This window comes from Physeter macrocephalus, chromosome 5 (assembly GCF_002837175.3).
Source record: "Physeter macrocephalus isolate SW-GA chromosome 5, ASM283717v5, whole genome shotgun sequence".
Lineage (NCBI taxonomy): Eukaryota > Metazoa > Chordata > Mammalia > Artiodactyla > Physeteridae > Physeter > Physeter macrocephalus.
The window spans coordinates 6922325-6950296 of record NC_041218.1 but is presented as its reverse complement, the minus strand read 5'-3'; the positions used below and the strand labels follow the sequence as shown (position 1 = coordinate 6950296).

The 27972-nt window shown below is 51.5% G+C and overlaps 1 protein-coding gene across 2 annotated transcripts; it reads right to left on the bottom strand.

The window, feature by feature from the left end:
• Window positions 1-503: 503 nt before the first annotated feature.
• On the bottom strand, window positions 504-27972 carry ZNF777 (zinc finger protein 777). Of its 2 annotated transcripts, none has more exons than XM_007122383.3 (6): window positions 27827-27972; window positions 22223-23083; window positions 21077-21203; window positions 18461-18574; window positions 5225-5476; window positions 504-2043 (listed from the first exon to the last, which is right to left on the bottom strand). In XM_007122383.3, exons 2-6 carry the CDS (start codon window positions 23066-23068, stop codon window positions 887-889), a joined length of 2496 nt encoding a protein of 831 aa, XP_007122445.1. In that variant the 5' UTR covers window positions 23069-23083; window positions 27827-27972; the 3' UTR covers window positions 504-886. The 2 variants fall into 2 exon arrangements, with proteins under 2 accessions (XP_007122445.1, XP_023983389.1); XM_024127621.3 differs by lacking the exon at window positions 27827-27972 and adding an exon at window positions 27090-27184 and having other exon boundaries at window positions 524-2043.

The following is a 27972-nucleotide window of genomic DNA, read 5'->3' as shown; positions in this document are numbered from 1 at the left end:
AAGGAGAGTAATTTGGGCGCAACGTGCAAATAAAAAGTGTTCTGACTGGTGCCCTTTGTGGCTTTCCCAAAGATTGGCACCAGGTGCCTCTGCACCCCTTCCCTACGCCTCCCCGCACCGCAGGCACGCCACCCCGTCACCAGCTGCTTTTCAAGCCAGGCGGGAGGGCTTCCTGGGCCTCCCGGAGGCGCCCAGCTTCTGCTGCCGGTATTTCCAGCGCTTTCCAAACCTGTCACTCTCCCTCCTCCCTCCTGAACCCCACTGTCCTACCGACACCAGGGCGCAGGGAGCTCCACCCTCCCGTAGGCTCATTCACCTGTCAGGCTGCTCAGGCCTGCCTCTCCTTTTCGGCTTCATAACGGCGGGATCTGCGCCCCCTTCACCACCCAACACGGGGGATGAGCACAGAAAAAGGACTCAACAGAACCTGTCCACTGACACTAGGCACACGTCCCTCGGCCACCTTCTCAAACCCTCCCCTTCAAAACCAAACAAAAACGGCAAACAGGAAACGCTCGTCTTTTAAAAATTACTCTATTATTATCAAATAGAACCACAGTATCCAAAATGTAATTATAAAGTTCTATCCCCTACTAAGCGGCCCCGCCCCGCCCCTCCGAGTGGCCGGCGGCCAAATCACGCCCCCCGTGCTGATTGGTTTCATCCATTTTATTGTCAAGGAAATTAACAGCCCGAAGGGGTTCCCCAGGTCCACGCTCCCCCCCGCCCCGGGGCCCCGGGGAAACGCGGCAGCCAGCGGCCCGGTCTCACCACCCCGCGTCCTTGGGAGGAGGGGCGAAGGGAGAGGGGGGCTCACAGCAAAGGGGCTCGGAGGCGCCCCGTCCCCGCCCGCCGGGCTCGGGCCGGGCGACGGGGCGGCCCGCGCTCACTCGCCCGTGTGGGTCCGCAGGTGGTACTTGAGCGACTGCTTGTAGCGGAAGCACTTGGCGCAGTGCGTGCAGGGGTAGGGCCGCTCGCCGGTGTGCGCGCGCTGGTGCTCCAGCAGGTGGTGCTTCTGCGTGAAGCGCTTGCCGCACTCGGCGCAGTGGTAGGGCCGCTCGCCCGTGTGGATGCGCCGGTGCTCCAGCAGGTGGTGCTTGCGGATGAAGCTCTTGCCGCACTCGGGGCAGGCGTGCGGCCGCTCGCGCGAGTGCACGCGGCAGTGGTTGGTGAGCTTGGACTTCTCGCTGAAGCTCTTCTCGCACTCGGGGCACTTGAAGGGCCGCTCGCCCGTGTGAGTCCGCTGGTGGCGCAGCAGGTGCGACGGGCGGCTGAAGCTCTTGCCGCACAGGCTGCAGATGAAGGAGACCTCGTGCTTGCCCGCGTGCACGCGCTGGTGGATGACCAGGCTGATGTGCAGGCGGAAGCTCTTCTTGCACTCGGGGCACGTGTAGGGCCGCTCGCCAGTGTGCGTGATCTGGTGCTTGGTGAGGCTGGACTTGTGGCTGAAGCTGCTGTCGCACTCGGGACACTTGTAGGGCTTGGGGCCGCCGCCGCCGCTGCCCGAGCTGGGCGACTTGGGGCGCGGCTTGAGCGCGTGCTTGGGGGCGAAGCCGGGCCCGCGCTCGGGCGAGGCGTAGCCGCCGCGGACGCGGTGGATGCGCTGGTGCAGCGTGAGCTGCTGCTTGTGCCGGAAGCTGACCTCGCACTCGGCGCACTCGTACGGCCCCTCCTTGATGTGGTTGCGCTGGTGGATGATGAGGTTGATCTTCAGCCGGAAGCTCTTGCCGCACTCCATGCACGTGAAGGGCCGCTCGCCGCGGCGGTTCCGCTGCTGCTGGCTGGCCGCGCCCCGGTTCTCGCCCGGGTGCCGCTCGCCGTGCGACGGGGGCGCCAGCCTCTTCACCGCCGGGTTCCCCAGCTGCAGCGGCGGGGGGCTCTCCTCGCCCTCGGGGGACAGCTCCCCGGGCAGGGGCGTCGGGTACATGCCGGCCTCGTACCTCCCGGACAGCTGCCCGAGGGACTGCAAGTGCTGCGGCAGCTCGTCCTCCTCCTCCTCGTCCTCGTCCTCCTCCTGCTCCTCCGTCTTGATCACGATCCCCTCTGCTCCGGGGACGCGGGACGGGGGAGAAAGAGAGAGAGAGAGAGAGAGAGAGAGAGACAAGACGCCGTTAGGTGTTGCCTGACGCCCCTAACCCGGGGGAGGTACCCCGCTTCGCCCTCGCCCACGGCACTGCGTGGGCGTCGTCCGCCCCAAGGCCTTCTTTCGGGAAAATGCAGCTTCCCGCTCCCGCGGCCCAGGGAAGCCGGGCCGGCCGCGGCGCTTGGCTCGGGAAGGAGCCCAGGCCTAAAATGGGCCAGTCGGAGACCTGCCTTGGAATTTCATGCGGAGGAAGCGGGGACGATGGCATCCTCGTGGTGGGACGCGGGCGCTGCGTTGTACCCATCGCCCGACGCCGCCGGCGGGCAGGGACCGGCAGGAAAGAAGGAAGCTAGACGCAGAACCCTCCGAGAGGCAGCGGGTCCAGGGCGCCCGAGGTTGGCATACTCGAGGACCTACCAACTCCCCAAGCCGATAAACACCCCTTTCTTACTCAAGCCACTTGAGGATTGGGTTTCTAACGCCAGAGTCAAAAGGGTCTCGGCTCATCAAGTTCCCAACCTCGTCCCCCTCTGCCGTCCCGTCTCCCTGAACTCTGCTCAGCCCCGCTGGTCTCCTTTCCCGGGCTCACCTGGAGAGTTCTCCCCAGGTGCCTGAACTGACCCTCCTCCGTGTCTCCAAATCGTGCCCATTACTTAACACCCGGCTCCAATCCTGTCTCCTCCTGAAAACCTTGCTTGACCAGCCCGACCTGCATCCCTCAAGCCCCCCTGAGCCGCTAGCACGTGCGGGGGCGCCTCCCCAAGACTTAAGAATCCCGCCTCCTGACGGGGCACCTCACCTGCAGAGGTGGATGACTCACCCGCACAGCCTCTACCAGCCCTGACCCTGAAGCCGGGGTGGGGGGTTTCCTCTGCCCTTGCCGCAAGCTCGGGTGTGCAATGCCCCACACGCGGTCAGTGTTCCACGAACACCCCAAATGGTGGATGTCCTCCGCCGCCAGCCCTCCGCCCTCTAGCCTGACCCTTTAGGACCTAAGATGTTGGCTGTTCTACAGGGTCCCTGGAGAATGTAAGTCCGAGAGAAAAGGAGAGGCCTCCAGCACCTATTTGAATTTTCTCAGGTGCTTGAACTTACCTGGCCCTCCCTAAACACTTAATTGGGGAGCTCTATTTTTAGTCGCCAACTTTGTGTGACATGAGAAAGTCATTCACTTTTGAGTCCACCTGTGAGATGGAAGATGCAATACTGTAACAGTCTGCATCCGCAGAATTCTCAAAAGCAAACAAATGAGAACTTTTTCAAAGCATCTCACACCTATGCTCTCTCATGTTCCCAATATCTTATGGGAGACGTAAAGCAAGAATTATACCCATTTCACAGACTTGGGGCATCCGAGCTTGGCACTATCAAGTAATGTCTCCAAATAAATAAAGTCAGACCTTTTCAGAGCTTGCAATTTAAGGACCAGCTAGTCTGTCCCCTCAACTGATAAGGAAACTGAAGCTGGCAGGGTTCGTGACCCGGCCAAGGCCTTCAAGTTTGTCAGCGACCGCTAGGCCACAGCACTTCCAGCTACTCCTCTGCACCCAGTTAAGTGGCGGTGTTAAAACCAGAACATAGGTGTGCCAAGTCCCAGCTCAGGCCTCCCGTCATAAGACAATGCTGCCCCGGTCCTGTCGGGACTCTCAGCAGGAAGTGACCCAGAACATCCCTGGAACACGATGCTTAAAAGATCAGGAAGGAGGAAGCAGCTTCAGAGATTGGTAACTCATTGCCCTGGTGTTCATCCTGAAAATAGGGTTGTTTATGAAAGGCAGAGGGGGAAATACGGGCCTTGGAAGATTTAAACTCTCCTTGAGTTTCCAAGTTGTTTTTTCCTAATGAAATAAGAATGAAACAGTTGGCCCTAAAATTCAGGTCTCGAAATCCCACAAAAAGCTTACAGTATTACTAAACGGTACTGACAGAATTCATGGGAGAGTTCAAAGGGCAATCCGGAAGTGCTCTTATGAAGCTCCCCTTCAACGATTTCTCACAATTTGCCTTGTCTTTCACTATTCTCTAATGAAAGACAACATGGTATATTAAGACGATTTCTTGAATATCATGCACTTATTTAAATATAAGGAGTTAGATACACATCTTTTGACCAAGAACAATGTCCATATTTTATGTGCAAAAAGGCAAACTGCAAGGGATTAAAATAAAATGAGAAAAAATTTTTTAAATCATCAAAATAATACTTCTAAAAACCTAAATAAAATGGATGTGGATACATTTCTAAGTATAAATAATAATATTAATTGATATGATGGCTAATGACTCTTTTGCACATAAACAAAACATACAGACAAAAACCAAAACCCAAGCAGTGGGTTCTACCAAATTTTCAAGGAGTACACAGAATTCCTATCTTACACATTATTTTTAGGATACAGAAAAAAAGAGCAAAAGCTTCCCAGTTCCTTTGATAAGTCTACTATAACCTTAATGATGATTCCAGAAAAGTTCAGGTTCACTTCATTTATGAATATAGTTGTAAAATTCCTGAATAAAATAGCGGCTAAGTCTAGTAGTGTACTTAAAAAAATACACCACGATGATCAGACAGGGCTTTTCTCAGGCCTGCAAGGACGGTTTAGCATCAGAAAATTGACCACAAAAGATGTCCTGGCCGTGCTGCTGCAAGCCCACTTCCTCACTGTTTCCTTGTCGTCACCGGGAGCACGAATGTGCAGGACGGTGACCCTGAGCCTTTGTGATTAAACAAAAACGATGCCTAGATTCTACCAGAGAAAGCAGCCTCGGCCACTTACAAAGATGTGCTCTTCAAGGGTGGAAATCAAGCCAGTTGAGGCTTCCAGGGTGACAAGGGAATGACCAAGGACACGTCGGGAGATGGAAGTGCTAGCATTGCCACTAGTGTGGGACCTTCTCTGCCTGTAGAGGGAGGGGGCCGGAGAGATGATCTCCGCCAGCCCCTGATGTCCTCATCTGACCTGGTCTTTGGCTGTTGACACCCTCTTTCCTTGCCGGGAGATGGATGCTTTTAAATCCCGAGGCAGGGAAGCTGTACCTAAGGCCATGCTTGGTTCTGTCACACCCGTTGAGCCCTCAGTGTCACAGAACCTCTCTAATGGAGACCACAGCTTCCCCACAGGCGCCAGCGCCCCCACTCACCCGCGCAGTCTCTCTGCTGTGCCAGCATCTGCTTGAGCTCGCTGAACTCGCCTGAGCTCTCCGTGGACGCCTCCAGCGGGTTTTCCGGCTCCTGCATGTCCAGGTCCGGCTGCTCGCCGCACGGGTCCCCCAGCTCCGAGTCCTGGAAGCCATGCTCCTCCACCTGGCCCATCAGCGGCTCCGGCGTCTCCAGACTCTCGGAGCCCTCGTCGTTGGTCTGCACCTCGATCTTAATCACGATCCCGTCGTGAGCTGGGAAGGTGGGGGGTGGGGTGGGGGGGAGGGCAAAAGAATCCAGAGCATGTTCATTCCACCTGCCAAGGGTTTTGTGGCCCTAGAATTTATATTTCCAAAATTCTTATTTTAGAGACCCTGAAGAAATATCCTGAGTTGGCAGTGAGTAGGCATGGACACTGTGTAGACTGGAGTCAAGTTAAAAGAGACTCAAGTTTGTTTCCATGACCCCCTATAATTTTGAAATAAGGGTTTCTTTTAGAAAGAGATCCTAATTCCCTTTCCCAGGTTAGGTCAGCCAAAGGCAACAGTTTCTCTCTCTCCCCCTCAACCAAGCTGAATAAAGAAAAGGCTAATCGTCTGGTCTCCCCGCACACCTTTTCAACACTCCCCCACCAGGTGTCCTACAGACCAGAGGCCCCCAGCCCCTTCCTGACCTCCGTTTGCAGGCACAAGAGGGGCTGCGGGGTTAGTTTTTCGTTAAACAGCATCTGATTACACACATGGCCCTGACATTTTTTTTTAATCTGCCTGTACATCTGTAGGTTCATTTCAAATGTCGTTACACACATAGGCCTCACTTTCAATAAACAGGATTCTAGCGCGCATTTTTGCTCTTTAGTGCAGTGTTTCTTCCCCTTTTAACTTGCCTCCCCTTCTCCTCACTCCCCACTCGACAGGTATGACCTTCCCAGGTCACTCCCATAACTGCCCTCACACTTTTCTCTATGCTTATGTAGTGATTTATCACAGCACGTTTACATTTATGTTTTTCTTTTCTGGCCATTACTGGTTTAAAAAAAATAAAACTGCCTTATACATAATCCTCTATGTTCCTTTCCTCACCCAAATATCTTGTCGAAATCCCCTCACACCGACTTCTGTAGGCTAACGCGTTCCTTTTCAAAGCTGGGTATGTTCCACGGTAAGGATAATACAGCAATGTGTTCCACCATTTCCTTATTGACAACATTCACTTTCTGCTGCCAGGCTTTTGCCATGGTGAACAGCACTGCCATAAACATGTGTTTATATCTCTAACCATAAAACAGTGCTTTTATTTTTATGAGCGTCCCAGGAGTGGGACTGCAGGGTCAAAAATTAAAAATATTTTAGATTCTGATAGATGTCATCAGACTGCTTTTCCACAGGCTGTGACTATTCACATTTCTACCAGCCCTTTTCCCCACGTGCCTGCCAGCAAGACACCACTGCTCTTTTCAATCTTCCTCAGTCTGATGGGTATAAAGTGACAACTTACTGATACTTTAATTCTACTTCCCTGACGAGGGTAATCTGAATATCATTTCTTTTATTTATTGGCTTTTTAGAGTTGATTCTATGTGAACTGTGTTCTGTCAACTGGTCAGAGTCCTTTGATTCCTGTATTAAAGATTTTCTCTTACTGGCATACTGGCATTTCAAATTTTTCCCCCAAATCTATCATTTGTCTTTGACTTTGTGTTACCTTTTATCATGTAACTTTCCTAAAGTTTTCGTCTTGTCAAATATGTCCCTCTTTCTAACGGCTCCTGGGTTTTCTGTCTTAGTTAAGAGGGTCTCCTCTGGTCCTAGATGGTTCATCTGATCTCCTGGATTTTATTCCCAGGTTTTTATTGTTTTATTTTTTACATTTAGCTCTTTATTCCACCTGAAATTTCTTTGTATCTTGTGTATAGTATGAGGTAGGGGTTCAACTTTATTTTCTTGCATATGGGCAGAGCTGTGCTAGAATAAAGCCCCTTAAAGGTTGAAAATCACTTTGTTAATTAAGGAATTAATTAATCATTTTGTTAATTCACATATAATGCAGGAACATATTCATTCATCCTTTGAATGTTTATTCAATAGCTATTTATTGAGCACCACCTATGTGCCATGCATGTTCTAATGGTGGGACACATCAGTGAACGAAACATCATAGCTCCCCGCTCTCCTACATCTCACATAAGGCAATAAACATAATTAATGAATTATATGGTGTGTTAGAAGGTGATTAAGTGCTGTGGAAAAAAGAAAAGGCACCAGGAACCCAGTGAACGAAGCCCCTCGCTGTCCTGCGCCGTGTCCACTTGTCCCGCCCATACTAAAGCGACCCACGCTGCCCAGAAAGCAGACCGCCCGGTCATGCTAGCAGCTGATGCCACGTGACCTAAAGCTGGCTTCTTTCGGATGCCTGGCAATCCTTCAATTCCTCTCTGATCAGCCAAGTAATCGATTCGCAGCGGCTGGCGAGTGGACCGCATAGAAAGCAGCCCTGATGCCCCAGGCTGCACTCCCCACGGGCGTTCCGCGCAGACCGCGCCTACCTTCCCTCCAAGCTGAGTCTCCAAAGGCGTCTTCACCCAACCCTCTGTCTTACAAAAAAGATACGAGTCGTCCACGCTCACACCCGGGGCTTCCTCCCGCTCCAGCTCGGCGTCAGCCCCCTGCATCCCCTTCCTCCCGTGGCCCTCCTCTGGCCTCCTCTCTTCTGGGCTCTGCACTACCTCCGCAGCTATGACTCCAGCATCGGAAAGATACCTTCCCCGACTTCAGAACTCCTGAAGATATTTTGCCTGCCTCCTCCCTAAGATAAGTTTTTAAAACCATGCACCCGTTTGCACCTTTTTGAATAAATATACAAAATGCTTCAATCACTGCTAAGGATGTAATTTCTGGAGTATTGTAAATATTGATATTTTAAAATAAACTCTTCCATTGCCATTTAATGTTGCTAATGGAATCTAAGAACGCTAGCAATTTAAAACCCACCATTATTCACTTAAAAACTACACGAACAAGTGCTTCTTTGACACTTGAAATTTTAACATCATCCCTTTTCACCATGGACTTCTATTTCCATTCCCACTTTACCCACAGAATTTTAGCCTAACAGACCATATTTTTATGCCTAGGTGCCTTCCTGATCACCTCATCTACTGCACCGAAATGTGTTATGTAAACAGAAAGATTAATTTTGCTTTCATTTCTAATAACCACAGGGTTCTAAGTGTTACTTGTCTGCCTGGCTTAAGTCATCCTTAGTTATTATTATTGTGGAATGAAAAATAATTATTCAAGATAGGAAACAAAAAACCTGTAGGAAATGTATCTCTTACAAGGATGGATGGGGACTTTTTCCCCAATTAGTTCATTTATCTGAGAACGAATATTCTTATTGCTTGAATGAGACAGCGTTCAGAATAAAATCTGCTCCTATTTTTCGTTTTTATAAATATAACCATTGGGAGAGCTCATTTACATAGATCTGTAGCTGGGCTGGCGGGAGCTTTGCTATGGAGTCATCACTCCATTCTTTGAACTTCTGAATTATAAATACTGCAAAAGCACATGGTTAACATAGCATCAAAAATTGTTTTTAATGACCTATTAGCTGACAACTTAATTAGGTTCTCTTTCAATTTTGTCGAAAGCTAAGTATTCCAAATGATCTAACTTCCAAAAGAATTCACCATCCGGGCCCCAGAGCCACCAATGTACTTCTGGTTCTGTCCCCCAACATTCTGGCTTGTCTCTTTGTTTGGTGAGCCAGAGGGCTTTTTTTTTTTTTTTTTTCTTTTGCGGTACGCGGGCCTCTCTCTGTCGCGGCCTCTCCCGCTGCGGAGCACGGGCTCCGGACGCGCCGGCTCGGCGGCCACGGCTCACGGGCCCAGCCGCTCCGCGGCACGCGGGACCCTCCCGGACCGGGGCGCGAACCCGCGACCCCTGCATCGGCAGGCGGACGCGCAGCCACCGCGCCACCAGGGAAGCCCCAGAGGGCTTTTTATACATCAGAGAAACACTCCATAATAAGGCAGGATGGGCAGGAGGTGCCTCCTCTCCTTTTCAATGGTAGGAGACATGGGAGACGAGGCCCAGCGCCACAGGGGACCGCAGGCGTCGAGTGCCCTCACCGGTACGTTTTGTGAAGGAGAACAGGTGGACAAAGACTTGGAAGCTCAACCTGCAAAGCCCTCTGTGTTGTGCCTTCTTGGAAAGTCACCTGGACCCCGGGGCATGGGTACTGCGGGCCGAGGACCACTGCCTTCCCATCCTTACCTCTCCCCCAGGACCCCCCACTCCACCAGACGTCCCAGGCCGCTCTTAGCCCATGGTCGGTGTGCTCTTCTCTGACCCCCCAAGCGCTCGTCTGCCCCCCTCTCTCCGGCATCTAATTCTTTTCCCTTGACATATGCATCGGTTACACATTTTCGTGCCTCTCCCCCGCTTGTTAGACAGCAGGGAGACCAGTGTTTCCCACCAAAAAGGTCTCTCTGCCCCAAACAACTTCTGAAAGAGTTCTGACAACCAGACTGCATTCATAAGCAGTAATCTGTTCTCCCATTACAAAAATTAATCAAAGACACACACACTGTGGGAATATAGTTTATGACCAAAGGTAGCGCTTCAAACCAGTGGGAAAAGGTTTAGGTAAATGAAGTGGAGACAACTGGCTTCCTGACTAGAAGGAAAAAAACCAAAAAACCATCTTCACATATCTCACCTCAAAATAAATTACGGATGAATCAAAACTTTAGACATAAATAATGAAATCATACTAGTATTAGAGAAAAGCACAGCTTTTTCCCCTCCCTCCTTCCTTCCTTCCTTTCTTTAGTTTCTTTTTTTTCTAAACAGCGTTGAGCTGAGGAACAGGCTACCTACGCTGAGACCCTCTGGGACTTCAGAGATTCCTCCTGGAAGCTGTCTGGTCAGTCACACCAAAACATATTAAATGTGCACAACACATATCAACTGTAATCTTTTGGTGAAAATTTTTGGTAGCTCTGCCTTGATGCTGTTTGGTGATAAGAAACATGTAATTTGTGACTGGTTGTTAATCTCTGTAATCACATTTCTTCATAAGAACTCTTCTGAGATGGGAAAAATCTCTGCTACAAATTGTTTTCAAACGTATTAAATGTTTGTGGACACTAAATTTAATAATTAATGAAGCTGGTATAATGTTATATTGGGAGACACAGTTAAACATTTAATTATTTACATTTTGTAATTTTCTTTTTGTTTTCTGGAGCAAAAAAAATCTTATTTCAGCTTTCAAATATTTTTATAGATTTTTGGAAAGCTCATGGGTCCAAGGCCTCTGATCATAATGTTTACTGAATAAAACAGGCCAAGTAAGTATTTCTACACTTGGTATGAAGCCCACCCACCATAAAGAAAATTTCTGGTAAATCCCAATACATAGAAACATAAAATTAATAAATTGGAACACAAAAATTTCAAACAGCTATATCACAGATACACACAAAGGTAAACCATAAATTTGGAAACATATTTGCATACGTAAGACAGACTACAGCTAATATCCTTAATATTTAAAAAGCTTTTATAAATCAATAATAAAAAGATGAATAATCCAAAAGAACAATGGGCAAACGATGATTCATAAATAAGACATACTGGTGACCAATAAATACGTGAAAATATGCTCAACATCACTCTTACAGAGTGCATGAAAACACCAAAATATTGTCTTTTCCACCAATCACTCCGGCAAATAATAAAAAGATAATATTACCACCTATTGGCACGGGCGTGGGGAAACAGGTTTTCTCATGCATAGATGAGAGTGTGTAAAGTGGCACAATTGTTTTGAAGGGCACTTGCTAATATCTATTAAATTTTTAAATGGGTATATCCTTTGACCCAGAAAGTCTACTTCTAAATAAGTTTCAGACGAGTGCATGAAGATTTACTTATAAAGGATCTTTAATGAAACACTAAAACTTATAAAGACTCTAAATGTATATCAATGGGAGTTTATTTAAAGTATGAAATCAATACACAGAATACTACAGTCTGCTATTTAAAAAACAGAGACTTACATGTTTTGACATGTAAAGATGTCAAAGGTATATTTTTGGAAAAAGCAAGTTGCTAAACGATGTACTTCTATGTTGTTGGAAGAAATTTCTTTAACGATGAGAAAGTATTATATAATTAAGGCTGTGTGTGTGTGTGTGTGTGCGTGTGTGCGTGTGCGTGTGTGTGTGTGTGTGTGTGTGTGACCATATGCACATAAACTGGAAGGAATAAGCTGTTGACTCTTCTCTCTCTCTCTTTTTTTTTTTGCCTGCACCCTGCAGCCTGTGGGATCTTAGTTCCCCGACCAGGGATTGAACCGGGCCCTGGACAGCGAAAGCGTGGAGTTCTAACTACTGGACCGCCAGGGAAACCCCGAGCTGTTGATTCTTGAGGGAGAATTATATGGGACTTTCGCCTTCTCTGCATTTTTTCTTTTTGAATTACATTGACGCAACTTCAGAGTTTCATTGGAAAGTGAAAACCAGCGTGGCCACATTAACTTTCTCCACCAGCTCAAAGCACAGAAATGATGGCTGCCAAGGGCTTTCCAACCTTTTCATGGCTACACTTTCTGTTAGATTTTTTAAACCTCGGTATATTAATTTTATGGGTTTTTTTTTGTGTGTGTGGTATGCGGGCCTCTCACTGTTGTGGCCTCTCCCGTTGCGGAGCACAGGCTCCGGACGCGCGGGCTCAGCGGCCATGGCTCACGGGCCCAGCCGCTCCGCGGCACGTGGGATCTTCCCGGACCGGGGCGCGAACCCGTGTCCCCTGCATCGGCAGGCGGGCTCGCAACCAGTGCGCCACCAGGGGAGCCCAACCTCGGTATATTAATTCTAAAAATCTTCTTTAAAAAGTTATATGTACACATAGGCCAGAGGGATGAAGGGTTCTTCAAACCTCATTTTTAAGAAGCTCGCCTCCACCCCTCAACCTGCTCCCCAGAGGCAATCACTTTCAATTCTTCTAGCTGATTCTTTTGTCACTTATATTCATAACTCTACATAACATAATGGCATTGCTACTCCTTGAGTTTTCAATTTTAAGCATAATCTACTGACTTCCAAGAGCGGGAGGTGAGGACCGTCTCTTCCCCAACCATCCACATCTCTTCCAAATCCCTGAATTTTCCCAGCCTGTACTTCTGGTTGAATTAATGTTGGGTGTTTACATTATTGGATTATGTAAATGCTATTTAAAATTGAACCATGTAGCATACTATAAGTACCCTTCTATGCCTGTAAACCTTTTTGCTTCCCCTGGAGCTAGTTTTCTTTTCTTTTGCTTAGCTTACTATTAATTACCACTAAGTCAGCTCCAATGTCTCCCCCGACCCTGCTCTATAACCCTCCTCTCAGAACATCCAAACATAATGGGGATTCCTCAGTTTTACCTACTTGAAGAAAAATTTTCCGGAACCCTCTGGTATGCTCCAGTGTGGACTGGTACCTCCAGATCCACAGCCGTCTTTTGGGGATCCCCTTGGGCAGCACCCCAGGGATTCCTTCCCTTCTCTTGTGCTGGAGCTCCTTACACCTCTTCCTTGGTTTACTTCCTCGTCTGGCAAAGTACCTGCCCCAGCTTGAGAAAGGGCGCATGGCAGACCTTGAACATCTCAGTGTCTCGATTTCACTCTAATATTTACTTAGTCTGTCTAGATATCAAATTCTAGAATGTTGGAAAACATTTTCCAATTTTAAAATTTAAAGCATTTTAAAGGAATGATTCTACGGTCTTGTAGCTTCCAATACTGTTGAAAAGGCCAATGCCATTCTAATTCTTGTTCCTTTGTATGAACCTGGTCTTCCTCCCAGAAGTTTGTCAGATCTCCTGGGTCCTCAGTTGCTCTGAAATTTCTGGCTGAAGTATTTAAGGCTGGGTCAATTTTCATCCGCTGTTCTGGACAGTTGGCGGGCTCTTCGATCTGGAAAGCTGTCTTAAGCGCTGGGAATTTTTCCTGAAGTCTTTCATCTCTAATTCCCTTCTCCCTGTTTTTGCTATTTTTTTATCCTGATATTTCTATTATCTGGACATTAGACTTCCATCCTTTACTTTTCTTATTCTCTCCCTATTTTCTTTTTTGTCTTTTTTTCTCGATTTTCCGGGCTGTGTATTCAACTTTATTTTCTAACACTGCTACTGAGTTTTAAATTTGCATTATTATATTTTTAATTTCTAAGAGCTCCTTTCTATTTTGTTTAGGTAAGCATTATCCTTTCGTCATGGATATTCACTCCTTTTATCTAAGGAATATGAAAAAATGTATATTTCAAATGTATAACTATATATAAGTATTTAAACATACTTCCCCCCCAACCCCGTATGGTCTCTGTTTCCTTGAAATTTATTTTTTTCTGCTTTTTTCCCCCCTCTGTCTCTGTATGTTAGAGGCTCTTCCCAAATGTCTTGTGGTTCCTGGTTGTCCATTTATATTAAAAGTTGAATATTCAAAAGAGAATTGCAAGTTTGGTGCCTTCAGGTAGGGCTTGGTTTCCCAGCAGGACTGTTTAGCTAGGTCATTTCCCTGGGAAATCTCTTGGGCTGGCCCCAAGCATCTCCAGATGAGGCTCTTCCAATATCCTGCCCTGAGGGTTTAATCTTGGATGTGAGCATCATTGGGGGATTCAGGTTAGGGAAGAAGGCTAGAGATCTCAACATCTCTGTCAAGCTTCACTCATTCCCTTGTTTTCAACATGGCACCCACCCCAATCATGCCTGGTGTCCACGTCCAGAAACCCTGTTGTTCACCATCTCCAGAGAATAAGCCTTGGTCACCTACCAGGGTCGGCTGAGGCAATGGAGGGAAATGGCAGTGTTTAAAGGCCTCTTAAGATGTTTGACCAATGCTCTGTTTTTAGCCTCACCTTTCCCCCCATTTCCAAAGACACCTGGAATCTCTGGTACCGCTAGTTCCCGAGTCTTGAGCAGGGAGGGGGGGGGAGTGCAAACTGGGTTTCTTCCCCAGCACCAATTTTGGATTCTGCTTTCTCAATCAGCGATCACCCAGCCATCTGCTCTCAGCCTTCCAAAACTTAGCTGCCGTTGTCTCCTTGTCCGTTCCTTTTAAAAAAAGTCCCTTCGCTCTCGTTTTAGAAGGACTTGGGGAGGTGGGAGTAAACACACGGTCAATCTGCCACCTTTAACTTGGAGTCTTTCTTCATGCGTTGTTTTTTAAAAAACTTATTTTTACTGAATAAGAAGTAATATACGCTCACTTCAGAAAATTCTAAAAAACGTAGAGAAATACGATTTGGGTATGTTTCCATCCCATTTTTCCCCCAGTTTTGTTAACATCGTTGACTTCCTATTGCATTTACATTATCCACTTTTTCTTTTTTTGGCTATGTCGCGTGGCTTGAGGGATCTTAGTTCCCCGACCAGGGATCGAACCTGGGCCCTCGGCAGTGAGAGCGTGGAGTCCTAACCGCTGGACCGCCGGGGAAGTCCCTACGTTTATCCACTTCTATACCCTTAACTTCCCGTATCGACTGGCTCATTCCTGTCAACATGTCAAACAGGCTTTGGCAATCCCCATCTCAAGCAAACAGGAGCCCCCACGCTGCCCGGCCCGCCAGCGTTTCTCTTCCCCACCCACAGCTACCCTGGAACCATCTCCACTTCCTCGCCTCCCACCCACTCCTCAACCCACTCACAGGCTTCCACCTCAACCATGCCGCCAACGTTTCTCTTTCTTGCTAAGGTCACTGAGGCTGCCAATCTGCAAATCCAGTGGACGCTTCGCGCAGTCTTTGCCTAACTAAACCCCGCTGCAGAATTCAACCCTGTTAACCACGCTCCCTCCTTCCGGAAACACTCTTCTCTTGAAATACCCAACAACGCACTACCCTAATTTCTTGCTACCTTTCTGGCCACTCCTGTTTCCTTTGATTCTTCTGGTTCCTCCTCCTTTTTCCAAATCCTACAGCAGTGGTTTTCAATCCTGGCTGCACATGAGAATCATCTTGGAAGCTCAAAAACAAACAAACAAAACTAACACCTGGGCTCCACCCAGACCCGTACATTCCAACTCTCCAAATCGACTCTAACAGTCGGGGCCGCAAGCCAAGGGCACAGGCTGTGCTCTGTCTCTTCTCCCGTCCAGGCTGGGAAAGCTGACCCCGTCCACGCTACCAAGGCCCACACGGCTGTCTCTAGCTCAGGGCTCTTCTGTGAGCTCCGGGCTCCTTTACTCAGCTGCTTTCTGAACACCACCTCCTTGACGTGTCCTGGGACCTCACACCTAGCGCGCCCCTCTCGTTTCTCTGGGTTGGAACCTCTTGTTGTCCCCCACCTACCCCCTCACTCACGCCCCGACCTGGACTCACCCTCGGGACCCCCCTCCCCACAGTCGACATCCGCCAGACACCGACGCCAAAATACACCTCGCCAACACCCACTGCGCCCCCTGGGCTATGCCAGGCCTCCCCCCTCGGCTACAAAGAGAGCCCCTCGCTTCCAGTCTTTCCCCCCTCTGAGGAGTTCTCCTCCGAGGAACGGGAACTCCCGCTGTGCTTCCACTAAAAGTCCCACCTCCTCCGAGGCCTTTGCGGAGCACCTGGTCTCAGTAAGGCCTTTGCTGCTGTGTGTGCCGGAGCCCTGGATGCCTGTCTCCAGAGCACTGCCACAGTGGCTGGCTGCATTTTTACATATGTGGGGTGTTCAGTTTGTTAGCATCAGTCTCTTGACATAGTACCTGGTACAAAACATATTAGATGAACTTAATAATAAACATACAAGTGAAAATATGGTGTAAAAACTCTTCACGTGTGATTTTAGTGGCTGTATAACCATCTATCATAATGTAATATAATATTTGTACATCTTAATCCATATTTTTGGATTCTTTTCTAGGCTATAGACTCTCAGAAAGGAAATTATTAGGTTAAGTAAATGAACATTTTAAATATTTAAAACATATTTGAAGACCAGAAAATATCAAATTGCTTTTTAAAAAGACTGAAACTACGTACACTGTACGAGAACTTGGATTTCAGCCATGGCTTCTGGCTTGTTTGTTTTATTCTGCTAATTTGTTAGGTGACAATGGTCCCTGGCTTCCCCAGGCCTCCTATTCGCCCTCAAAGAGCCATGAATGGGCGCCCCGGCTTGGAGGATTTTGAGAGCAGGGTCGCCATCTGAGTCACCTTCAGGTCTCCTTGCCTTAGGGATCCCGACAATAAATACTAGTTTACTGGACGCATTTACTCTCAGCCAGTTCACAAAATTGTCATGTTTGGTGTACTTGGAACCATGAAAATTCTCAATTGGTATCACCCTTTGGGTCTGGCCCAGGGCTGGCCTTGTGGCCACTCTTCTAAGGGGGAGGACACACGAATGACAGGTGACCACTGGCTCTGATAACTGCAGACTCACAGGACAACCCTGCTACCCCGAGGCCCGGGCCTTGCACACACACAGAAGTGTGGGTTTACAGCTGGCCCACGGGGCAGTGGTTCCCACTCCTCGCCTGTCCTCCCTCCAGTCAGGCTCCTAGTGGCTGAGACGGTTAGTGGAACAAACGGCACATTCCAGCCACACAAGGCAGCCTCTGTGAGGCCGCCGCTGCCCACAGAAGCTCCGGCCTTAGACGCGCCTGTGCCAGAACGAACCCCGCCTGGGGCCGAGGGGGTTGGAGTTATTTGCTCTCAATTCTGGCCCCACTTTGTGGGAGGCCCACCTGTGATGAGGGTGTGAACAAGCAGACAGAGGAAGGGGCCCATGTTCCCATCCCAGCCCTTCTAAGAAGATGCTACAGAAGCAGTACCAGGACCACAAAACCCCACGGGGACATCGGATGGGGTCTAGGATTTTTACCACAAACCACCTCTCCCCTTTCTCACTCTCTGCCCCCCAAGCCCTCTTTCTGATTCCCTCTCCTCTGAATCTCTCCGTTCCCACCGACACCTGTTTTTGGACGCGGCCACGCAAACCTTTCACATACAGACATGTTTTCCTCCGAACAAAAGATCACTCGGCCCCGTGCCACACGCTGTCCCCGACACCCACTCTCACCTCATTTACTTTCACATCCATCTTTTTTGCCTGCCAGGATGAATTCAGGATACGCCTCTTCCCTCCATTTCAATCTCCAGACACACCTCTAGGGAGTAATGACGGTTCAGGGTCTCTCTGCGACGCGCCAGAACTTATTCTCCCTCAGAGTCCTGCCTCTTCTGGAAGTTACCTCTGCTGCTACACCATGGGGCCGGCACGACTGCGTGTGATTCTGGACCTCCTCCTGGTGCCAGAGTCGACGGCATTACTTCATACAAAAGACCTGGCTGTTGGCCCCAGTGAGTTCTCCTGCTAGATTATCCTGCTTTTTCAAAAGACAGGATCGCCCATGACATCTGGCCACAAAGGACAAGGATCTGCTCCCACATAAGACCTTCAAGGGAAGGGACGCAAGGCCAAGGGCAATTCCAAAGCAGGGGCTCCAGAACGAACCACGCCCCGAAAGCACTGCCGTGCAAGTGTGAGGGCTGCTGAGCGGCCGCTGGGGAAGGGACGGCTCCCCACGCAGACGGACACAGCAGCTGGCGTGTCCCGTGCCACTGGAACCTGCCGGTCAGCACGCCAGGCCCTGGCTATCAGTACCGGTCCTGTTTCACGGATGAGAAAGTGGCCCTCCAAAGGGCCGAGTAACAAAAACCACAGGGCGAGGACGCAGAGAAGCCGGGGTTCAAGTGCCGGCAGCCCGACGCTGGCGTCTGCACCCGAGCCCACGGCCAGGCCAGCCCGCGCTTCTCCGCCGCCTCGCCTCACCGCCTCATCTGGACCCCGCCCCCCACACCGGAGGATGCTTCAGGTAAAGCCGCGTCTGTCCCCGTCCTTCCACTCACCGGCCACAGGACCAGGGACGTGGCCCTCCTCTGGGAGCTCGAGGCTCACCAGCACCAGCATCCCGACAAGGGAACGCCTTTCTGCCAGTTTTGGTTCTGTTTCCGCAAAGAGTGAGGTGACGCTCGGTCATGTCAAAAGCTCCCCGAGACAATGAACGCAACGGCATTCCTAGCTCAGCCACTAGGGCCACTGGCGATCACGGAGGCCCCAGGCAGGTGCCAGCTCCTGCAGGCTTCCCTGAGGCGCTCAGCCTGCTAACACAGCCCGCCAGGGCCTACCGTGGGCTGTAACACCCCACGCCGGGCCTCCGGGGTGCCGGAGGGCCTGGGTCGCCTGGCAGCCACTCACCAGCACTGGGATCTGCAGGCGCGTCGCCCTCTTCAGAGTCCTCCTGCTCCTGCATGGCCGGCCTCTCCCCGCGCTCCATCTGCGACATGAGGTCTGGTTTGGAAATTGCATAGTCTGGGCAGGAGGAGGAAAAGAAGATATCCTATGGGGTGAGTTCGCACTGGATGCTACAAAGATGTCACCTGTGTGACTGTGACACTGGGGGCAGCTGCCCTACCCAAGGCCGGCAATGCTGCAGAAGGAAGGGCCAAGTTTCCAGCCCTTCTCCTCAGGGCACACAGAGTGTGTGCGCACGCGCGCGCGCGCGCGTTAACCGCGTCCTGGGTCCTCCCAGCGGCATCAGCAGTGGGGCACCACTGGCCCACTGATGGAAAGTGGTCATCTGTGGCTCACAGGTGGCCAATGCCAGCTCAGGTTTTCATGACAAAGGGAGAAGATATTTGAAATTTTATAAATTAAAAAACTGATCTTTTTTTTTTTGCGGTACGCGGGCCTCTCGCTGTCGTGGCCTCTCCCGTTGCGGAGCACAGGCTCCGGACGCGCAGGCTCAGCGGCCACGGCTCACGGGCCCAGCCGCTCCGCGGCACGTGGGATCCTCCCGGACCGGGGCACGAACCCGCGTCCCCCGCATCGGCAGGCGGATTCTCAACCACTGCGCCACCAGGAAAGCCCAAAAAACTGATCTTGATAAGAAATAGAAGCCATGAAACAAAATACTGATAGTTTTTTTTTTTTTTTTTACATTACAAAAAGTTTAAAGTTCTTTGGAAATAAATTTAAAAGATAAAGAAACTTGGAGGAAATAGTATCACACACACACATTTGTAAAAAATAAGGCAAAGGATTAATGTCCGTAATTAGATATAAACAGCCTCTACAGTTAGTAAACTTAAAAAAATCAAAGATATGAATGGGTAATTCGTAGAAAATATGCAAATGGCCAATAAACATATTAAAAGATGCACAAGCTCCCTAATCATCAAAGAGATACACGTTCCAATAATGCAGCGTCATTTTCCACCATCAGAAAAGACAAATCTTTACAATAGGAGAACCTCAGTTCCGGCCAGGGTGTGGAGGTGGCGTTGTCACACTCTGTTACGTGAACAGACACAGCCCTGGGTAGGGCCCGTGGAAGTGCCCGTGACGCTGTAAACGAGCCCCCTCTTTCCCCGGCAAACCCACCTCCTGGAACCCATCTCACTGCAATACTCGCGGAAGAGCACAGATGCAGAGATGCTGATCGCAACCCGCCGCGGCGGTGAGGAGAGGGACTCAGGTGCTGCTCAGCAGCGGTTCTCTATCAACAGCCCAACGGGTCATCGGGAGCGCTGCGCTGTCTTTCGAGCAGGCCTCTGCGCTGGCACGGAAAGCTGCCTCTACTACTGTCAGGTAAAATAAGTGAAGGATCCCCTTCGTGCAAACCACAAACCGCACATGCACGAGTGCAGCAAAATGATGAGAAACAATATCGGCCCAAGGGTTCACGGTGGTTACCTCTGGGGAGCGGTGCTGGCTGGGGGCGGGGACTGCTCTTTATGACACAAATCTAAATTGCTGCATTTTCACAATTATGTATATACTTTTAAAAGGACAGAAAAAAATAAAAAGTTACCCCATGGAGAGGTATAGATGTATAAAATTAACAATTCCAGCAAGGATCGGATTTTCTATACAACAGCGTATTTTATGTTTTTCTGATTTTTTTTGTGCCCAGAGAGTTCCCCATATCAGAGAAAAAGAAACATATAAAACTAAAGCCTAGGGCTTCCCTGGTGGCGCAGTGGTTGGGAGTCTGCCTGCCGATGCAGGGGACACGGGTTCGTGCCCCGGTCCGGGAGGATCCCACGTGCCGCGGAGCGGCTGGGCCCGTGAGCCGTGGCCGCTGAACCTGCGCGTCCGGAGCCTGTGCTCCGCGACGGGAGAGGCCACGGCGGTGAGAGGCCCGTGTAATGCAAAAAAACAAAAACACTAAAGCCTATTTTCCCAGGTCTCCATCCTCAAATACTCTCATTAGCGAAAACAACAAGAATCCACCGACTGTGGGATATGAGAGATCCCAGTGAAATCGCAACTTCCTGGTAGGGACCTAGTACGACCGTTTACTCCCCGGGTCATACCTCGTCTCTGCGTGAGCGGACGAGAACCTGGGGGACGTGAGCGCTCGGCCGACGACAGTGTTCGGCCGCCTAGGTGGTCTATCGGGAGGGCTGACACCTGTCCTAGCTCCCACACGGGCGAGGTGTGAGGATTAAATGTCATTCTCATAAAGCACCTCACACTCTGCTTGGTAATAGTCTGCTGGACACACTAACTTCAAGAGAGACATATATATGTATGTATGTACACAGACGTATATAGGGGCCATGGGGAAAATAATACAAAGGTGACAGACTGCTGACGTCTGAGTCTGTCCCCCGGCCCCCGCGGGAAGCGGGGCGTCTCTGCTTACGAGCCGTGCTGATCTGTGCTGCACTGAGGTATGTGGGTATATGGGTGTCTGCTCTCGTTCGCGGTGCTCTGGAAAATTGTCTCTGGGAGTTCAGCGCTCCCGGGGCTCCTGAGGAACCCCCGCCAGCAGGCGGGAAGCGGCGGGCAGCGGAGCCGTCACCTTACCCATGGAGACCAGCGACTCGTAGTTGCCCCGCATCACGTTCTTGTACAGCTCCTTCTGCCACTCGGACAGGTTCCCCCACTCCTGCTCCGAGAAATGGACGGCCACGTCGTCAAAGGTCACGGGCACCTGGAACCACACAACAAACTCAACTCGGACTAACTGGAAGGCATCACGGGCCCTCAGCTGCCAGATCCCAAGGCTGCCGACGGCTCTGGCCCCCGGGCCTGTTTCCAAACTCTTAGGACTGGAGTGGGAAAGGCCCAGAGGCCCAGCTGTGGGTTTCCACCAAGGACCTCTCTAGAACTCAGGAGGCTTCAGCCACCGTCCTGGCCCGAGAGAGTCGGGGCCCCGTGATGTCTGGTCCTTGTCCTCTCTAACGGGACAGTCCTTGCTGCTGTACAGTGTGGTCTGCAGACCGGCAGCAATGGCACCGCTGGGGAACCTGCTAGAAATGCAGACTCTCAGGCCCCGCTCGAGACTCACTAATTCAGATTCAGCGTTTGGTAAGATCCCCAGGTAATTCGCGTACACAATACAATCTGCAAAGTGCTGGCCTAAGCAACACGGTCCACGCGTTTCCCCCCCGTGAGGCTGTGAAAAGGGGCAGGAGCATAAAAGAACAGAAAGAAAACCAGGTCACGTTTAAGTGCTTTCCTCTGGGAAATAATATTAAAATCTAACCATCCTCTGGTTTTCTGGGATACCTCTGGAAATCATATTTTTACTGGCGTTAACGTGATTTATGAGTTTACTGATAAAAACGTTGAGCAGGACGCCGCCCTGTAACGTTTCACCAAGTCCTCCCCCCACCTCCACGGGGAACCACACAGGTTCACACTTGTCCACAGCTCGACCACTTGGCCTCCAATTTGCCTTTTATCCTCAGACATCACAGACTGAACGCCATCTACACTGACAGCCCCCATCACTAGGTCGTCTCTCTGATCTACAGCCTATGCTTTTATCAACAGGAGAAATCATTTGGTTTTGCTGCGTCCTGTTCTCAGCGATGTGAAGTTGGTGACTAGGTATCATCATACTGTTTTCCTTCTTAACCATGGCTTTCCCTTTCTTTGATATTAAATTCCTAAAACACATTCCAGTCCTGGTCACTCCTTGGGAAGCCCCGGTTGGGATAAAGTTACCTTGGGAACTTCTCCATTGCTGCCCGGGGGCAGCCGCAGGATCCAGAAGTTTCTGTTCTTCAGCAGGTTCTCCATGTTCTCCAGCCGCCTCTGCAGCAGCCCGTACTCCTGCAGCAGGGTCCCCAGCACAACCCATTTGCTCTCCAGGTGGTTTGCAAACTCCACGGCCGTCTTCTCGCAGTCGGCTATCTTTTTCTCATTTGTCCCGGTCCTGCCCTCCAGGGTCAGGAGCCGCATGGCTTGGGCCTCCAGTTTCCTCTCCACCGCTTGGACGGCAGCCCACACGGCCAAGCGGGTGATCTCCGCCGTTGGGAGTGGCGTGTCCTTCTGGGCCGCAGAAGAGATCTGGAAGGGGGTGTCCTTTTGGGAAACCGGGCTCTGGAGCAGGGGGTCCATGTCAGTCTCGGGAACTGTGGGGGAAAGGGTCAAGGGGTCTCTCTCGGGGACTTCGGGGGAGTGGAGTGGGGCTTCTTGATGATGAGTGGAGTGGGAGAGAAGCGAGATCTCTGGTTCAGCAGCAGCTGGGGGTGGATACGGGGCCTCTTCTTGGGAAGTCAGGGGGCCCTGGATCTGAGTCTCTTGCTCGGAAGTGGCAGGATACAGGAGTGAGGGTCCCTTCTGGAGCACATGCGGCATTCGGCCAGAAGTCTGTTGCTTGGGAGCGCTGGGAGTCTGGGGTAGGGAGCCTTGCCGGGGAATGGCGGGAGACAAAGAAGGAATTTCTTTGGGGGGAAGAACGTGGGATTGGAACAGAGTTTCTCGAGGGAGTCCGGCAGGGGCCTGACGCGGGGTTTCCTCTTGCACAACGTTGGAGAATGACAGAGGTGAGGAGCGTTGGGTCTCCATGTCCAGCTGCTGGACCTGTGTTCCAGAAAGAAAGGACAGGATTAAAGGCCAGAGTCACCAGCTGGCAAATACATCCCCCAAATAAGCACCAACATTAAAAGGGCTTCAGGCTTTGTAGCAATATGTTCCATGGACATGAATAACTTCTTGAGACCCTAGCATTGATCTACACGTCAATGACAACTGCTAATAACAACAAATAAAAGATGGTTATGCCACCTTCTGCTTCTATCGAGCCATCTCCTTTTTCACAACGTACGCTGCACAGGTGTCATCTCGTGAGTAGTGGTGTGGAGAGGAGGAAGGATACTGGCCTTGAATTAGAACACCTGGCTTTCAGTCCTGTCTACACCAATGCTGCCTGGGTTGCCCTGGCCCAGTTATTCAACTTCTCTGTTCTCAGGGTCCTCATCCATCAAATAAGGGTCATAATACCTGACACAGCTGCTGCCTCACTGAGTTCTTCGAGCACTGAGCGTTAAATAGAATAAAACTTTGAAAAACAATAGAGCAGAATTTTGTCAACGCCAGGCTAGCCTAAGACTGCCAGCGAGCTGGGGCCGGTTCTGTCAAGGCACTTACCCCGAAGGTGCACTTGACATCCAGCCCCACCGCTTCTACTTGTATTATCAGGCAGTCATGGTGCCATGTTCTTTCCCTCACTTTGTCCAACAGCGATGACACACAAGTACCTTAAGCTGCCCAGACTCCTTGATAAAATCTGCATTGTTGACTTAATAACATTTCTCAAACGGTTGATACGGTAGAAGTTTGCCTTTGCGGCACGTTCAATGGACCCAGCCCCTGGTGAAGAGGCTGAACGGGCTACCATGCATTCCGGCTGGCTCCTGCTACACGCAGAGGAGAAGACAGACACTGAGACAGGAGTGGGCGTGGCCATTCAGACTCTCCTGAGGGAACCAAGGCTCCCGGGGCTGATGCTCCCCGGCGGGTAGGTGGACCCTGGCCATCCGGAGTCCTCCCCATGGTTCGCGAGGTGGGGAAAGAGGAGGAGAGGAGGCCTGGAAGGACCAGAAGCAAAGCTGAAGTCAACCAGTTCTGTGAGCTGCGTCGAGGTTGGTGGGGACTAGAACCAAAATAAAGACCGATTCCTTCCGTTACTTGAAGGGGGTTTCGATTATTCACACTCTTCCCATTCCCCACCTTGCCATGTCCATGTTCAGGGAACATGGACATGTTCCCTTGTGTGTCATCACAGAAGTGAAGCCAAGGTCTTCTGAGTGACCAGCTCTGTATCTATCTATCCAGAATGTCAATATGTTTATTGGAAATGAATAGAATTGCTTGTATATCAATGTTTGTCCATTCCCTCATACTCTTCCTTCAATGAATCTGCTGAATGGTCAATTACTGTGTGCCATATAGAAGTGAGCTTTAAAGTAACCGAAATTTCCCCTTTCTTCGTTTGAAAATTAGCATATTCCTGGTGTCCACTCTGAAATACAGTACGTGCCCAACAAATGTCTGCTGGATGAATAGTATAAATGACTGGGTTACAAAGAAATTATTAGTTAATAATGAAGTTCCTTGAGTCATTTATCAAAGACTCATCTAAACCTATTTATACCTTCTGTTGCTTTCTTTCTTTCATTTGTTCATTCATTCACTTATGTGTAGCTTAACTGAGACAGCATCACGCTTTTAAGACAAGGATTGAAGATTTAAGGCCTTGTTCAGGCAAAAGGTTTTTGAGGTAGTACGATCCAATAGCGCTGCAGGGAACCAGGTGTGAGGGCTAATTAGTCAGCCCTGACAATTATCTGGCATTTGTTATGAGCCATGAACTGTGTTTTAAAGGGTTATCTAATTTACTCTTCACAAAACCCTATAAACAGGGACCACTAGAATTCTTATCCACACTTAGCACAGGAAGTTGTGGAGGCTCAGAGAGGCCAAGTAACTGGCCCAAGGTCACACAGCAGTCTGGCTCCAGAGCCTGGGCTTCCGCCTACACCGTAGGTCGCCTCTAGGCCTCATCTATCAGATGAGACAGCTGGTCAGTATGTGTTCTGAATCCTCTTTACCTCTAAGACTCGGAGGCTTGGAGATTAAACAAAGACCTGTGGGAAGGTCCTGCCCGTAGACGTTTCCATCTAATGCTGGGGTCAGGGACCCCTTTGAAAAGCTGATGAAAACTATGGATTCTCCCCCTCAAAAAAGACACATGGGCACATACACCAAATCCCGTGAGCACTCTCAAGGGAATCACAGAGCCTGAAACGCAAGGCTCGTCGGCAACTAAGCCACCTCTCAACTCTGCACAGGCGAGGGCAAGGCTGGACGACCCTCTGGGATAGGAGCCTGAGACACAGAAAAAGGGACGAGCATAATGCAACACAACAGGCACATGTATGGCCCTGTCCTCACAGGGGGATTAGGGTATTTGCCTACAACTAGTAGGAGGAAGGGAAAATCCCCAGGGGCCAACGTAGTCACCCTGAGTAATACAGGGGCTTAACTGAAACAATGAAGAGAAGCTTCAGGACAGTAAATTAAGCCATTAGCGCAAGACATCTTTACTAACTAGTCTACTCAGTGCTCAAAGGAAAATACAAGTTCTCTGCTCTGAATTATTAGACTGTCTCTGTCCATTCCCGCATTTGGAGGACTGTAGAGCAATGAGGGGCCACAGGAGCACATCCCCTCCACCACCCCCAAATAAAAGCCCCTTGCTGTAATTTCACCAGTCCCAGTAAACCTGTGGCTTGATACCACCCTAAGCAGAAAGAAATGACCAACGAGAGGAACGGAGCTGTAAATATAAAATGTGAGATTAATAAGCCTGCATTCGCAAACGCTTGCGGGCAGGGGGAGAATTCTTCTGGTTCTCATTTCACAGGATTTAACCCACCTTCCCTACCCCATGTATCCTAAGAGGATGGGGTCTCCAGGATTCATTCATTCGCAGAAAAATACATAATCACACCTGACTTATAAAGAAAGCCGTGCCATTGTCTTGTATGACCCAGTGTGGTTCACCCAGAATTATATACCATTCAAGGGTCCTGGAGATCTAAGCATTTAAAAATCATTTTATTTTCCCAAGAGTTTTATTTTTAATATTATCATTATCATTCGTATTATTATGATCAGTTTTTTGTAAGACCTGAGAAGCTCTTTAGAAAGCTCTATATCCCGACCCCTTCCTGCACACAACAGGAAACTGAGGCTCAGGGCACTGCCCCCCATGCAGCAATCCTCCTCACAACACAGCTACTGCATCTCAAAGAGCAGGTCTGCGGGGAGACTTTGAGACTGATTTTTAAGACTGGTCCAATGAAGAGGCAAACCAGCCCCCAAACCCTTAGTAGCTTGCCCCCCAGACCCCCATCCGTCCAGACACCCAGAATTCGAGCGGGTCCCCCGGACGCAGAGACTGGAGGCCGAGGAGCCCGAGCCCGAGGAGCCCGAGCCCGAGGGTCACCTGCTCCTCACGCCGGGGACGCTCGGCTGGGCGCTGCCCAGCCTCCCACACGGCAGTCACCTCCCCCCCCGACGGGCCGCGTCGCCCGAGCGCCGGCCCCGGCCCCCACCCCAGCGGAGGCCGCCGCCAGGGCCGCCCCCTCCCCGTCCAGGCCCGCGGCCCGGAGGCAGGCATTTCTGCGGACGCAGGCGCCGAGCCACGGATGACTCGCTACGTGACCTTGGGGCAGGCAGGGCCGGTCGCCGCCAGGTGTCCGTGCCTCAGTGTCTCCGCTCTGCGAAATGGGGAGAGCCGCGTCAGCGCCGCGCTCCGGCCGCGGGAGGCTCGGCGGGGCCGAGCTCTGCGGAAAACGTGCGGCGGAAACCCCGACGGACGCGGCGCCGGCTCCGCAGAGAACGAGGCGCGCCGCCCTGGGGGCCCGCCTCCGGGCCCGCGTGCGTGCCAGGCCCCGGGCGTCCCCGCAGCCGCGCCCGGACGGCGGCCGGCTCCCCGCTCGTAGCCCCCGCCCCCACCGAGCAGGGGCGCGCGAGCCCTCCGGGTCCCCCGCCCCCACGTCGCGGCGTTTCCGTCCCTTACCGAGACCCCAGGCCGGGCCGCCGAGCCCGGGACGCGCAGGCCGTCCCCAGGGCCCCGAGTCCGCGCGTCCGTGCGCGCGCGGGCCGCCCTCACCGGAGCCGGGGCCGCCTCGGCCATGGCCCTGTGCTGTCCGGCCCGGGCCGGAGTCGCCGCCGCCGCCGCCGCCGCGCGGCCCCACGCAGGCCGGCCCCTGGGCTCTCCGCGGGCGGCGCCGGCCCGGCCCGGCCTTCCCCGCCCGGGCTCTCGCGGCCGTCGGGCCCGGCCTGCGCGGGGCGGGCGGGGACGGAGCGGCCGAGCCCGGCGGCGGCGTCGGAGCGGGTCGCGCGGCGGTGCGGGAGGCCCGGCGGGCTGCGCCCCGGCCGCGAGCTGGGCCCCGGCCCTCAGCACCGGCCCCTCTGCGGCCGCGGCTGCGACCCCGGCTCCGGCCCCGGCCCCGGCTGCGAGCTGCGCTGCCGTCCCGGCGCCTCTTCAGCAGGGGAGTTGCACAGCAGCTGCCATGTTGATACAAACTGCATCCTGGGAGGCATGTCCCTCTCAGGCCGTTTAAAGAGAAACACTCCGAGGCTCGTCGGAGGCTGCAGGAACCCAGACAGCTCCATCTACAGCCGGTAGGAGCGAACAGTGTCGAGCGAGCAGCCAGGCGGCGACGGACACGCCCTGAGCCCCGGGCCAGCCCGTCGTGCCGCCCGGGCCGAACCGCTCGGGCCTCCCACCCACCAGGGCCCCCGGCCTCTCACCTGGGGTCCTCGCCTCCCCGGGCACCCTAGGGCGAGACCCGGAGGCGGGAGAGCGGAGGAGAAATAACAGCGCGCGGCCGAGGCGACGTGCTGGGGTCTGGAGGCGGCTTGATTGGCTCCGACAGCCTTCCAACCGCCGGATCCCC